Source organism: Tursiops truncatus, chromosome 14 (genome assembly GCF_011762595.2).
Source record: "Tursiops truncatus isolate mTurTru1 chromosome 14, mTurTru1.mat.Y, whole genome shotgun sequence".
In the NCBI taxonomy this organism is placed as follows: Eukaryota; Metazoa; Chordata; class Mammalia; order Artiodactyla; family Delphinidae; genus Tursiops; species Tursiops truncatus.
The window spans coordinates 49098890-49113048 of NC_047047.1; the positions used below are offsets into that span (position 1 = coordinate 49098890).

A 14159-nucleotide genomic window follows, 5' to 3' on the forward strand; every position below is an offset into this window, starting at 1 on the left:
TGAGTCAGAATTTCTGACACTTGAATAGAGAATGTAGACACTGCTTTAAAGTAAGGTGCAGCTATTATAATGGAGGAGAGAGAAAAATTCATTTCTACGCCTGTGACAGCATCCTCAAAGCAAAGGAAGCCCTCCTCATTTAATTCTGACACCACGATGTTTTAGAAAAAAGCTATGTGAAGTGACTCTCCAGATGTTTTAAAGGGCATTTAAAGCATTGTGCAGCCCTGACAGCATGAGGTTTCCCACTCACATCTGTAATTTCTCCAAAGTAAGGAAGCCACTCTTTTAATCAAAACAAGGCAGCACATTCTATTGTCTGCAAATGTTAAGAACAGAGCCAAAGAGCAGTGGCTGAAAAGGAAATGGTGAGCCATTTTCTTTGGAAAGTTGAAAGAAGCAGAACCCAAGCTATAAAAAAAAAAAATTTTTTTAAGACATAAAAAATGTCCAAATACAAAAATGTCAATGGTGCCAGCACAGACCAAAGGTGGTTGAGGGCCCCCGGAGAATGCACACATTCGGGGCAGCCCAGGCCACTGAATTGACCTGCTCTACCCGGGAGAAGAAAGGCCCCTACCTCAATAGAGGAGAATGACAGTTCAATTAGACAGGTCACTGTATTTCATGACACGCTGTCCAGAGCATGGAAAGGGAGATCTTTCTCTCTGTTCTGGCCAGACAGCTGGAAGCCACTGTTAAGTATAAGAAGAAGAAGAATCATAGGAGCAACACAGGAAGCATTTACTTTGTTCCAGAACCTATTTCTAAGTACTCAGTGTATGTTTACTGTTTTAATCCTCACAACAGCCTTTTGAGGTCAAGACTATTATTATCATCTCTGTTTTCATATTACCAAATTGAGACACAGATAGGTTAAGTAAACTGCCCAAAGTAACTCAGTTCATAGGTAGTAGAGCTGGGATCCAAGCCCAGGCAGTTGGGTTCAGGGCTTGCAGACTTAACTGCGAGGCTGCACTTAGAGCAATGGCATTGTAAGCCCCACCAAAAGAGCCAAGCCTAAAATCCTAATATGTGTCAAAAGTAGGATCAGGGTATCACACACCAGTGATGAGGAACTGGCATCCAGACAAGTGCTGGCAGCTTGCTTTGCTAAAAGCACGGTAGGGGCTAGTTTTTCTACACATGTAGTTCCACCACTAAGAAGGTAGAGAAAGCAGTAAGGGGACCAGAGTCTGGACTCAATTCTGTCCAGCAGACCATCTGATTTGCGCTATGGAAATAATGAGAGCTGCACCATCCTAGGATATACCCTAGGGCAAGGTCCCAAAGTGGCACGCCCAAAGCTCACTGGGAGAGCTTGCTATAAAAGTGCACTTTCCTGGATACCACGGCCAGGTTCTGATTCCGTAGGTCTGCAGTGCACCTGGTCAGTAGGTCTGCATCTGCATTTGTGGCCAGCAGTTCCAGATGATTCCTATTCAGTGGATGGAGGAGAATGATTTGACAGACACTGGCCTAGACTCTAAGAAATCCAGTTTCAAAGGAGTCCAGAGAAAAGACAGGTATGATTTCTTCATCTAAAAGAGATTACTGCAAAGGAATTCAATCCCCAAAATGACAAGAGACTGCCAAAGGACAATATTCTAAGTGTAAAATAAAAAGAGAATTCTAGTGGGATTGTGTGAAAGTTGTGTGTAATGCCACAAGACAACAGAGATAAACCAAATACCAATCTCCTCGGATTCTACAATATAGACGGGGACAGAAAACGATTGAAAAATGGCATCCAATAATCCATTACACAATATAGTGAGGAGCTCGTGTGTGAAGCTGTAAACTCAGAAGAATTCCAGAAGGAAGCCCATGGGAGCAGGGAAAGCCAGACAAGGCTCTTCCTCCCGTGGAAGGGCAAGGCCACCGCTCCCCCCAGCCTGTTGACTGAACTCGTGTTAGGTAGCAAGCATTATGAGAGATCTGGGGGTTTAACAAAACGAATTAACTATGCTCCCCTGCTCTCTTTGAACTCAATTATTTTGTAGTCTCTATATCTTCTGAATTTCAGTGTTCAAGTGTCAAGCTTCAACACTGAGTCCCAACTATACTTATTTATATGCTGGTTTGTCTCAGGTGTGTTGATGGAAAGAGACGCCCCCCCAAACACACACACACACACACACACACACACACACACACAAACACACACTATATAGATACATATTACGCACCTCCACACTACACACATACACATACAATGAAATTAAATCCCACGCTTGTTTTATTTAACAAAGGCTAGAGAAACCCTGTGGACAGCAGCCACCTGCAGGAGTAGGTGGAGACTGTGTCTAAACTGTTTCTCATGTCACCCCCAACCTGTCCCTGACATGGGCGTGCAGCTGCCCTGTAACGGGAAGCTAGCACCTGGCCAGATGCGCGGCTCAATTTTATATCACACCACAGTCCTTTCTCACTTGAGTCTCACAGCATTGTTCATAAAGAACTTACACAAATATTTCTATTTGAGACTGTGGCTTTCAAACTTGCTTGGCCATGGTTTACAGTGAGAAATTCATCTTATATATAACCATTTGTTCATCCAATTCATTTAACATATATTTACTGTAATCCTCCCAGGCGCCAGGCACTGTCCTACACGCAGGGGATTCTGCAATGAACAGAACAGTTTGAATCCTTGCTCTCATAAAGGTTACATTCTGCCGGGGAGGCAGACAGTAATATAATCATGGGTCAGATGCTAATAAAGCAAATCAGAGAAGGGAGACAGAGAATGCTGGGGGGGCAGTTTAAATAGGGTGGCCAGGAAAGCCCACGCCGAGAACATGACATCAAACATAGCTCTGCAGGAGGAGGAAGAGGGGCCGTGTGGCTGTCTCAGGGAAGACGAGTCAAATCACCCAGCAAAACTGATGTGCTGGAAGTAGCCCCAGTCACAGTGTGTTCTGGTCTCATTTCCACCTATTGTGAACTTTAGACAAGTCACTTTCTTCTCTGAGCCTCTTTCCTTCTCTGTCAAATGAAGGGTTGCCGCTTGCTCCTCTCCAAGCTCTTTTCTGCTTCTAACGTTTCCCAGCATCTGTGTTCTAAGGAGTCTCCTATGTCTTGTTCTGGGCAGACTTATACGTATATATGTATACATATACTTACATGTACATAACATTCAAAAATGGTGGAACAAAACTTCAGAAAGAGTACTACCCCGATTACCTGCAACATACTCTAACATTTTCCATTTTGTTCCATTCTGTTCTATTTCATTTTTTTTAAGGCTGATTGTACCCAACTAAATTGATTTCACTATCCACTAATGGGTCTTCAAGAACTGTTTACAGACATTGAAATCTTGGTTGTGGAACAAAATGTGGCATCAGCAAAACCACAGACTCATCCAAGAAAAAGAAACACTCGCTCAGTACTGGAGCCTTCTTCTGCCCTCAGCTTTCGGCGACCCGGAAAGCCCACATGCCCAGACTGGCCTGTAGAGCCAGACACAAGACTGGAGTGTTAGACAGCTCTAGCCTCACATTCCAGTTCTGCCACTGTTTTCTCTGACCGTAAGCAAGCTACACAACAACATGAAGGCTTAGGTTTCTGACCAGAGCAATGGAAGTGACGATGAGGATGAAATCATAAATATGTAGAATGGTTGATCAATACCTGGCACTTAATAAACACTTAACAAGTTAGTGGTGGTGCTGGTGGTCGAGGTGGAAGCCAGCTAGAGCAAGAACACAGTCTCATCTCAGCAGGCCCCGAGGATCTAAGACGTTAGAGAGACAGAGCTACATATTGTAAATGCCAGTAATTTTCCTAGTAATAAATGTCACAGAAGGAAGAATGTGTGATTCCAAACTGTGTTTCTTTCGCTCCTAAAACCTCTCTCCTCCCTCCTTAGAAAACTATATGGAAATGGATTTGAAGAAATACAAAGTCATGCATTCAATGGGACAACGCTGATTTCCCTGTAAGTATGTGCTTATTTCCCCAGCTCATGAATAAAAATGAAATATTACTCTGGCTACCACATCACATTCAATCTTCAGCAACTAACTCAGGACAAAAATAAACTTTCAAGTGGCTGGTCCTCAGTGTGGTACGCATGTTACTAGGCAACTGGCTGGCTGGAAACCGCAGAGCACCCTGATATCGAAGATAGATGCAGCCTGCATACATTGAAGTTGACAGTTTGCTGAAATATTCAACACCCTACTCTAGGCTCCCCCACCTCACAGCCTCCCTCTCTAGTCCCCTCGCTCGGGTCGATGGTGTGTTAGAGGCAGCGTGATTTCAGTGAAGAAATTCTTCCTCCCGGCCCCACTGCAGAGAAATCGGATAATGCCATTTACCAGCCGATTCAGCCACAACAGGCCCACACAGAAGCCCATCTTACTGCTGCGGGCTGGGTGGGGGGGCGGGGGGGGACGCGGGGGGAAGTAAGGAGTTCACATTCCACAAGGTGAGGGAGCCCTGCGTTTTCACCACATCCGACCCCAGTCCCCAGTGTTAACAGCCTTCAACTTTAGAGAAGCATCCCTACTGCTCCCTTCACTGTTCTCAACCTTTCTTTCTATGGCTCCTTTCCTAAAAGAGGGGCTCATTCACAAAGCTCGCAGGGCCAGGGTGGAGGCTGCTTGAACCGTGACAGGTACCGGGTAAGGTGACAATCAGCATACACCTGTGTACAGTAAAACCTAACGGCACACGAAAGGCTCAACTAAAGCCAAAGTTAAGGAAAACAAACAAATGAAAAGGCTTCTAATAATAAATAAGCCATATGTATAAACCATGGTCCACACCAGTGCTTCTCAAATAACACACATAAGAACCACATGGAGACTGCTAAAACACAGGTTCCTGAGCCCCACTCCCAGACATTTTAATTCAGTGGGTCTAGGGTAGGGCCCGAGAATTTGAAATTTTAACAAACTCCCAGGAGATGCTGATGCCGCCGGTCTGAAGTTAAGTAGCCTGTCTATACAATATACTATTTATTTTTACTACAAATAGTAACCAAAGACCCTACTATATGGATACCATGTTATATAGCTTGGTGGAGAAGAGAATGGATCTAACAGTCACTAACTGGGACTCAAACTCCAATCCCATTATTTATTTATCACCTTGACCCTGAGCAAGTTACTCAACCAATCTAAACCACAGTGTCTTCATCCATAAAATGGAGCTGCTGATAGGCTTGTTTTGAGGATACCGCCACCAAAATGCAAAGGTCTGTTTTGCATCCTCAGTACTTAGCACGGTGCCTGGCATAGAGTACGTGCTCATTTATTATTTGTTACATTATACAGTTAATTGTGAATGAATGATAATTAAATAAGATTGTATTTTTATGCAGTTAGCACAGGTCTGGCACATACTAAGTGCTCAAGGAATGGTAGCTTTTTAAACAGTTGTCCTTCCTACCATGGAGTGGATTTTCCCTCATTTTCTTGTTGATTTGAATTCAACGCAGGGTTCACTCTGGCCAATCGAATCTGTTTCTGCCAAATTAAAATCAGAGGCTTATCCTCTCCTGGCACAGTCCTCTCAGATGCCTCATTCTGTTACTCACTCAAAGTGTTTGCCAAGCATCAGTTGTGTCTGAAGGAACGTGCTATATTTTGAGGGGAAATGAAGATGCAGAAGCCCTGGTGTTTGCCCTGCAGGAGCTTACAGCCTAGGAAGAAACATCTCCAAATGGTATATAAACTGTACACTACGTAGTTACTAAAACAGAAGGCAAAATATGGTGCCTGGCCTGAGAGAGGTGAAGTCCTCTGAGATTTCAAAGGCAGAAGAGAAGGAAATTAGAGAAAGCCTCATGAGAGATGTAGATTTTGAGCTGAGCCTAACTTGGACAGGCAAAGATGGAAGGAAAATGCACTCCAGTCAGAGGACAAGAAGAACAGCCCAGAGGAGGATGCATGGGATGTGCTCAAAGACCAGAAAACGGTACCTTTTAGAAAGTCCTAGATGTGGGTTAGAGACAAAGCAGGAAGGGCCTCAGATGCTAGAGTAAACAATTTGGACTCTCTTCTGTAGAGAATAAGCCGTTTAAAGTCCTGGGATAGGAAGTGTGAGAGGGGTGCTTAAAGAAGGTTGGCTCACGGGTTAGCAGGGAGGACAGAGGGCTGGAAGCGGCAGGCCAGGGCTAGGGACACAGAAGTCAGAATTACTTGAGGAGAGGGGATGGGTGAAGTTCTTCGTGGCTGAGGTCACCTGCACAAGGAGGAAAAGTAAGAGGACTGAATATAAAATTGGGGGGAAACAAGAGATAAGGAAAAGAAGCCAGAGCAAAAGCAGAGGTGAGAGGCTACTCAGCAGAGTACATCTTTGGGAGGTCAGGGAAAGCAGAGCGTAAGGTGGGAGGTCCTTGGTCAGCAGTGTCTCAACGGCTTTAGAGGCGCCAGAATAGGTGTGGACTTAGAAAAGTCCCAAAGTCCCATTAGTATGTATTCCCCATACCTCACTGTCGCCAGAAAGAGGAAGCCGAGAACACAAATCAGTTTGCCAAGAACACAAGTTAATTCCATTCATTTATTCATTCAACACACCCTTATTAAGCATCACCAATACATTAGTCACTATGTTAAGTGCTGTGTCTACAATGGTACAGTGGAAACAGTCCCTGCCCTAATGAAGTTTCTGTACTAGCAGAAGAGACAGGGAAAAGGCAAGTAAATAAATGAAATTATTGCAGGTAGTGATACATACCTATCCCTGAGATCTGAGAGAGTACCAGGGGCAGACTGACTCTAGGTTAGGTGCTCAGGGACAGCCTCACCAAGGGTATGATATTTAGACTGAGCCTAAAGGATGACAAGGAGTCCGCACTGGCAATCATCAGACAAAGCGCATTACAGAAAGAGGGAGCAGCATGTGCAAAGGTCCTGAGGTGGGCAAGAAAAGAAGTTGATAAACTCCAAGAATTGAGAGGAGGCCAATGCGGCTTAAGGGTCATCGGCAAAGGGAACACTGGATGAGATTAAGCTGGAGATGCAGCAGGAGCAAGTCATCAGGACTGAGGGGCCGTGAGAAGGAGTCTGAATTCTCTTCCAAGAGCGAGCAGACCCATTGAAGGGTTGAGCAGGGCAGAGGGAGTAGTTTTCAAAACCATCAAGCAAAAGTTTCAAACTACGGGCATGTCCAGCCCCATTTCTGACACCTTCCTCATATAAAGGCCTGTGCAAAGTTGTTCAGAGCAATGACACCACAGCCCTACAAAGTTCTCAATATGTTACTTACTAAGACAGGGTGGAGAGGAGCAGCTTCAGAAGGTTACCCTCAGACACCTCCAGGGGTCCGAGAGCCCAGCCCTACCATTCCCGGAGCACCCCCATCAAGGAAGCCTTGGCTGGAGTTTGGGAGGTCTCCCACTGTACTTCAAAAGGTCATCCTTCCTATCCTTCTCACACCCAGAAGGCCATGCCACTCGGGAGAGTTCCCAAAAGTGACCCCCAAGGAAACTGTGGTAGATAACTTTTGGATTTATTTTTGACCAAGTTACATAATACAGAGTTATCATTATACAAAAAGATCTGAGTTTTAATAAAACATGAGAAATGCTGTCCTGAAATTTGAACAATTAATTTGACCTGGCTGACATGAGGATTATTTGCTCACAGAGCCCGGTTTCAATGATTTATGACCATAACTGAACATAATTAAAACAAATCAAATCAGGAAGAAGAGCCATGGAGGTTTGGGAAGGAATTTTTCTCTTGATTTAGATTTTAAACAGCAATTGACTCTGACAACCTCATCTCCTTGAAAATGGAAATACACCCAGGGGATGGGACGACGTGAGACTGACGGGTGCATCGTGATGAAAGGGCCGAGGCTTTCCGAGGAAAACGCTTAGTAAAAGCATGTGGAAGGCAGCCACCGAGGGAGTGAGATGCAGGGCTTTTACAGTTTTTAAATGGCAGAGGTGATGTGGAGACTTGCAGAAAGACGATGAAGAAGATATAAAGCTATGAGATGAACCAGGTAATTACTGAGGATCCTGCAAGGGAGGGGGCAGCGGGTGTTGGTGTATTTGTTTTGCCACTGTAACAGTGGTGCAGAAGAATCATGTCCTATGCTCAAAATCATCACGCCAGCAATGGATGTACACTGTGCCCACTGTCCAGCGTTTTCCAGAATGCTCTTTGAGACGCCACCCTTCTCTTGTAGGAAGAAAGCAATCAAAAGTAAGCTGACAAGTCTGGGCCCAGGGACTCCTCTCCCGGCTTCCTTGTCCACCCAGAGAGGGACCTGTCCTTGGAGACACCAGCGTCGGGGCCCAGATGGGAGCTGCTCAGCGGGGCTAGGCTCAGCTGGTCCTGAGCAGTTCACTCTGAGCTGTCCTGAGCTTAGGGAACAGAAGCCCTCAGGTCGTTACTCCCATTGCAGATTTTGGCTTCCTGAACAGCAGTGGCCTTCAACCCTTTTGTTTCTACAATACACACACCTGGCAACGATCAAGCACAGGGCACAGACCCGTGGGGCACCCGGGGTAGGGGGAATTTTCTATACAGGCTGTCCTTCCTCCCCTTTCTAACCCCCTGAGAAATGCACAGCTGAAAGAAAGAGTCCAATTAACATGATGAAAGGGGCTAGCTTTGAATGGACCCTACTTTTCTTTTAAGTAAAGAATTTGCAAACTTCAGTCTATTAATATGAACAAACATTGAGCCCTCCAAGGTCATGACGGCCTGATGCAGAGTGGGCTGCACTTCCACCCTTCAGCCTTGAACACGGGAGCAGCATTTTCTTCCCTGCCCAGCTGCCTGGTAGTAAACGTGCACAACTCCAGGACGGAAGTAGGGAGAACTTTAAGTTGTAGGACAAAGGGTTCCACTGAGTGAGGGGAAAATCGCAGAGGAAAGGCGGAGCCAAGCACACCAGCGATTTCACAATTTCTCCCAGGACAAGAACGTCTTTTTCTCATTTTACCTACAGCCCCGCCTTGTCCCCTCGACCCCCGAGCACCATGCCCACAGGCTGCTCTCACCGTGCATGCGCACAGCTATGACTGTTTACACATGAGCTGCAAACTCCACTGAGGACACTGTCCTTCCCCACAGGGAGCTAAAGGAAAACGCGCACCTGGAGAAGATACACGATGGCGCCTTCCGGGGGGCCACCGGGCCTAGCATCTTGTGAGTACAGTACTGCTGCCCCCCCTCCCCACCCGCTGCAGCCCAGCAGGCCCGCTCAGGGTGTCCAGCCACATGGTTCCCAGCCTGCTTTGCGGGGAACCAGTCTCTGCACGTGCAAGGGTTACGGTAACAAAGCACCACCAACTCGGGGGTTGAAACAATAGGAATGTCTTGTCTTGCAGTTCTAGAGGCTAGAAGCCTGAAATGAGGGTATGGGCAAGGCTGGCTCCTCCTGAGGGCTGCGAGGGCAGGACCTGTTCCAGGCCTGTAGTTCCTCCTGGTGGTGGCAGCATAAGTCCAGTCTTCACAGGGTGCTCTGTGTGTCTGTCTGTCTGTCTGTCTCCAAATTTCCCTCTTTTTGTAAGGATACCAGTCATACTGGATTAGGGTCCATCCTAACGATCTCATTTTAACTTGATCACCTCTGTAAAGACCCTATTTCCAATTCAGGTCACATTCTGCAGTACTGGGGGTTAGGACTTCAACATGTGAATTTGGTGGAGACACGGTTCAACCAACATCAAACACGGAGGGCCTCCTAATGTGCTGGCAGGGGGGCGTGGTGTCCCCTGGCATCCCCTCGTGGGAATTAAGGCTGTGTGAGCTGCTATGCGTCAGGCTCCCTCAGGATGCAAGGAGCAGAGGCAAGTGCCCTCAGTTAATGGGAGCTGAGCATAAGGACACAGGGGAAAATGAAGAGGAGCAGGAAACTGAACCATTAGTCTCCTGACAAGGCCTTAGGAAGCCGGAAACATCCTGTAGGAAACAACTGCAGCTGCGGTCAGGCTTCAGGGAGCAATGCAACAGGCCTCCAGAAACTCTGCAGCAGTGACGACAGTGGCCTCGTCACCTTCGCCACAGAGATGCCGGCCCATTAGTCCCTACCCCTGGCACGCTATGACTCGTGCCTTCAACAAGCGTGGGTGGAACACGTCCTGTTTACCAGGCACCAAGCTGCAGGGACAGCAGCCAGCTCCGGGACCTGCTCATAAAGAGATTAGAGCCATGGAGGGGAAAGAACAATAAACAGGCAAAGTGATAAACAGGCACGTGACTTTAAAATGAGAACAGTACTAGAAAGATAGTGAGCAGTGTAACCCAGTTCATTTGTTTGTTTATCCATTCATTCACTGATTTATCCAGTAACTGTAAGTCCACACCATGTGCCAGGCACTGGATTAGACATCAGGGAAGCAGCAGAGAAGAAGAAAAGACAAACGTCTCTGCCTTCATAGAGTGGGGAAGACAGACAAGGATCAAATGAGTAAAGAAAACATGTAGTATTCCAGATGGCTGTGGAGGAGAAAACTTCAGGTGGCTGGGCAAAAGGAGTTCTAGGGAGGGAGCTAGCATTTTAAGGAGGATGGTCAGGTAAGACTGTCCTGAACAAGTGTTATTTAAGCAAATACCTGAAAGAAGTGAGGGAGCAAGTTGTGTGGGTATCGGTAGGAAGAGCATTGCAGGTGCAGGGAACTAAGCAGGAGGCCAGTGTGGCAGAGTGAGCCAGGAGGAGGGGCCTAGAACAGGAGGACGAGAGGTGGCAAAAGCCAGGTTATGAGGCTTGTGGCTTTTATAAGCACTTTGCCTGTTCTCTGAGTGAGGTGAAGGGGTTTTAGGGTTTTGATCAGGGGGAGGAATGAACTGACCCAGGTATTCTTTATACCCTACCTCCTGCCTGTATCCAGTCATGATTCTGTCTAATTTCTACAGCCCACTGAACTCTACTTCTTAGCTCCTGCCACTGTCATCTCCTGAGCATCTACTTCCTACCTCCTCTCTATCAACTCCCGACTCTGTCTACCGCCTACTTCTGCCACTATCAACTCCTGACTTCGTCTAGCTCCTAGCTCTTGCCACTATCAACTCCTGTCACTACCCATTCTGACTCTGTCTACTTATTTCCTGCAGCCGTCAACCCCTGATTCTCTCTACATCCTAATTCCCACCAGTAAAACTCCTGACCTTCTCCACTTCCTAACTTCTGCCATCATCCATCCTAACTCCTCTCTCTTCTCCACACGACGTCATGATTTCTACTTACTCATGGCTTCCACCTCCTCGTGCTTCCTGCCTACTGTTTTTTCTGCCGTCTCTCAGCTTCTGCCATCCTACCCTAGGGGTCCCTGTCTGTTATGTCTCATATTCAAAGTACACCAGACTCAGAATCTTACACATTGCTTGAATACTCTCCAGTCTAGCACACCCTATAGGCAGAGTTCTTATAGCAAACTGGTCACCTACTTGGGCACTGAATAGCTAAGGAGAGTTGCCTTTGGTCAGGCAGAAGAATGAGTGAGTATGATCATAAGACGCCCTGCACGACAGTTTTTGCTTGAAAACCTGCTTGGTCTGCCTGCTTAGAAATGACTGTGAGCCCAGTAGGCATCTACACTGACTTTTCCAGAACAGTGGGACCAGACCTAGGTCTCTTACTCTCCAAATAACTATTCTCATTATACCCTTAGGGTTTAAGTGATATCTAGAAGTGGTCCTTCCTTCCACACCCCCAAAATATTTCTCCCATGAGTCTCTCACTGAAACTGAAAATCAATCATCAGAGATTCACTCCTTTGTAATGAGACTTTGCCATTTCTAGAATCTTAATTTAAAATATTTTACCCCCACCAAAAAAAAAAAAAAAACACCAGGCCTGCAAAGAATCATGTGGTCAATCCCTAATACATCTAAGATAATAACTCTGTAAAGCAGAATGAGAACACTGGTTACGTAAATCAATAAGGACACAAAAGCAATGAGTCTGCAGCCCCCGAGGCAAATTCTGCCACCTTGATTATTCCACCAAGGGCCTACACTAGTCATCATGCCACGTTGTCAAGTTCATCTGTCCATCAATCCCCTACTGAGCCCCTCCCATGAGATGGGCACTAAGTATTGGGTCAGTTTGCTGCAGGGGGCTGTGCTCCTGGAAAACTTTCATGGCAGCAGCCACTTAGAAGATAGGCAGAATTTTTAAATTCCCACTGACTCTTCCTCCTCACACTTAATTTGTTTGGAGTTTTCTTGGGCATTGCCTCGAGTCTAGAAAAGCTGAGGCATTCAGGACCTTGTGTGAAAAACCCGAGCTTTCCACACGGTTTTGCTTGCATGGCCGAGCGTTTGCTTGCTTTGGACTGATGAACCCAGCTTGCCTTTAGGGAAGGTAGAGGGTGGCTAAGGCCACACAGTGGCTCTGAATAGTGTAACTAGCCTGTGCTTCACAAAAACCTACCCTGCAGAACTTGATCGATCAAAGACCGAGGCATCTGAAGCCCTAAATATTTCCCCCTGGAGTAGAGCACAAAAGCTGATGTCACTGCACGTGCCTGCTCTCTCTTAAAGCAAAGTAGTTCTTTCACTTCTGCTAAGTGGAGAGAGGTAGAGGGAGGGAGAGAGGGGGAGAAAGGAAGCAGCAGAGGGGAGAGAGAGAATGCTAACGAATGTATGACAGGTACGAGGAGTCATACTCAGCCTTGAAAAGAATAATGGGGTGCCTATCAGAAAAGAGACCACGTAGCTGTTTTGAGTTCAGATCTTAATGAGACTAACTGAAATGGAGAATGAGGGAGAAAGTGAGATGGAGAAAAGATTCCTCAGAACCTAGAAGGATACTATTGTTGAGAGGAAGTTTCATTCTATGAATCATACATGTTAAGTAAATCAATCAATAAACCTTTCTCCGTTTTACTTTTCAGGGATATTTCTTCCACTAAACTGCAGGCCCTGCCCAGCTACGGGCTGGAGTCCATTCAGACGCTAATTGCCACATCATCCTATTCTCTGAAAAGACTGCCCTCAAGAGAAACACTTACCAACCTCCTGGACGCCACGCTGACCTACCCCAGCCACTGCTGTGCTTTTAGAAACGTGCCAACAAAAGAGTGAGTAAAAAACAAACGGTAAAGCCTGCCAAGCTGTGGCAGAAACTCAGATTCGAAAATAGTCAGCGGGTCGACGGCCCCCTGCCCCTTCACTCCCTGCCTTCTAGACCAGCTCCATAGTCATGGGGTCACTTTCAGATAGACCAGAAGAAAATGAACTGTCCTGTTTCCTCCTGAAAACTGACTCCAAACAGTCGATTCAGCCTGCAGCTAGAAGACCCTCATAGCTTATTCTTAGCTAATTCAAAACTCTAGCCTTAAATCAGACTATAACTGCAGTTGCAAAATGGAGTACAAAACTGGTATCTCAAAGATCAACTAGCCCTAATCCTTATCAGAGAGCATCATTTCTGAAGAAGTGAAGGAAGTAGGCTCAGTAGGGTGATTTTTACCTAATGTCTTAATCCTTAGTTAAAAAAAAAAGAAAACACTATAGAAGGTTTCCAGTGTTTGGTTTTTTTCTTGTTTTTTCAAGCTATTTCTCTCCCAACAGAAGACTATCTTCCATTACAGAACAGATTCCTAGCCCCGTAAGGACTAGCTTAGTGTGGGGACAGAAAAGGCACAAGCTCCTGGCTGGTTTGCGATCAGTGAGGGACATCTTACTGATTCAAGTAATTCACTTCAATCCAGAATGGGATGGCAGGGTGTGAAGGATTTCATTCTTTCCTTAAAGCACTGTTCTCCGGACTTTTTTTCTTTCTCACTGAAATGCATACTAAGAAATACTTTTTTTACATTGCAACCCAGTAAACACGACACATGTAACTGAAATAAAACAAAGCACTACTTAACTGTTTTACATGTGATACACTGATATTCTCTTGTCTATTTTATTTCATGTTTTTTGCTTTTAACGCTAGTCTTGATTTACTTATTGTTTTCATGACCCACTAATGGGTCACAACTCACAGTTGGAAAAACGTCACCCTAAAAGGATATTATACAGCCTAAGCAGGTATTCTCAATCAATTAATTAGATGAGGCACTAAGAGAGGGACACTAGAATGCCACTGTCTTAGAATCAACCTATTTATAATTAATCAACCAGCACGTGTGATCATCATACACCTACTTTGTGCCTTGCGTAGGTAGGTGCAGTTCTACCTGAAGCTTTTGAGGTAACCAAGCAGACAGACCACTCACTGTACTCAGAGAGCTA

The 14159-nt window shown here is 45.8% G+C and overlaps 1 protein-coding gene across 1 annotated transcript in view; it reads left to right on the forward strand.

The window, feature by feature from the left end:
- LHCGR (luteinizing hormone/choriogonadotropin receptor) overlaps window positions 1-14159 on the forward strand; it is a 67074-nt gene that overhangs the window by 32930 nt on the left and 19985 nt on the right. Inside the window, exons 7-9 of the mRNA XM_019942536.3 lie at window positions 3875-3943; window positions 9045-9119; window positions 12812-12997. Coding sequence (XP_019798095.2) covers window positions 3875-3943; window positions 9045-9119; window positions 12812-12997 — 330 coding nt within the window. The remainder of the gene's footprint in view (window positions 1-3874; window positions 3944-9044; window positions 9120-12811; window positions 12998-14159) is intronic.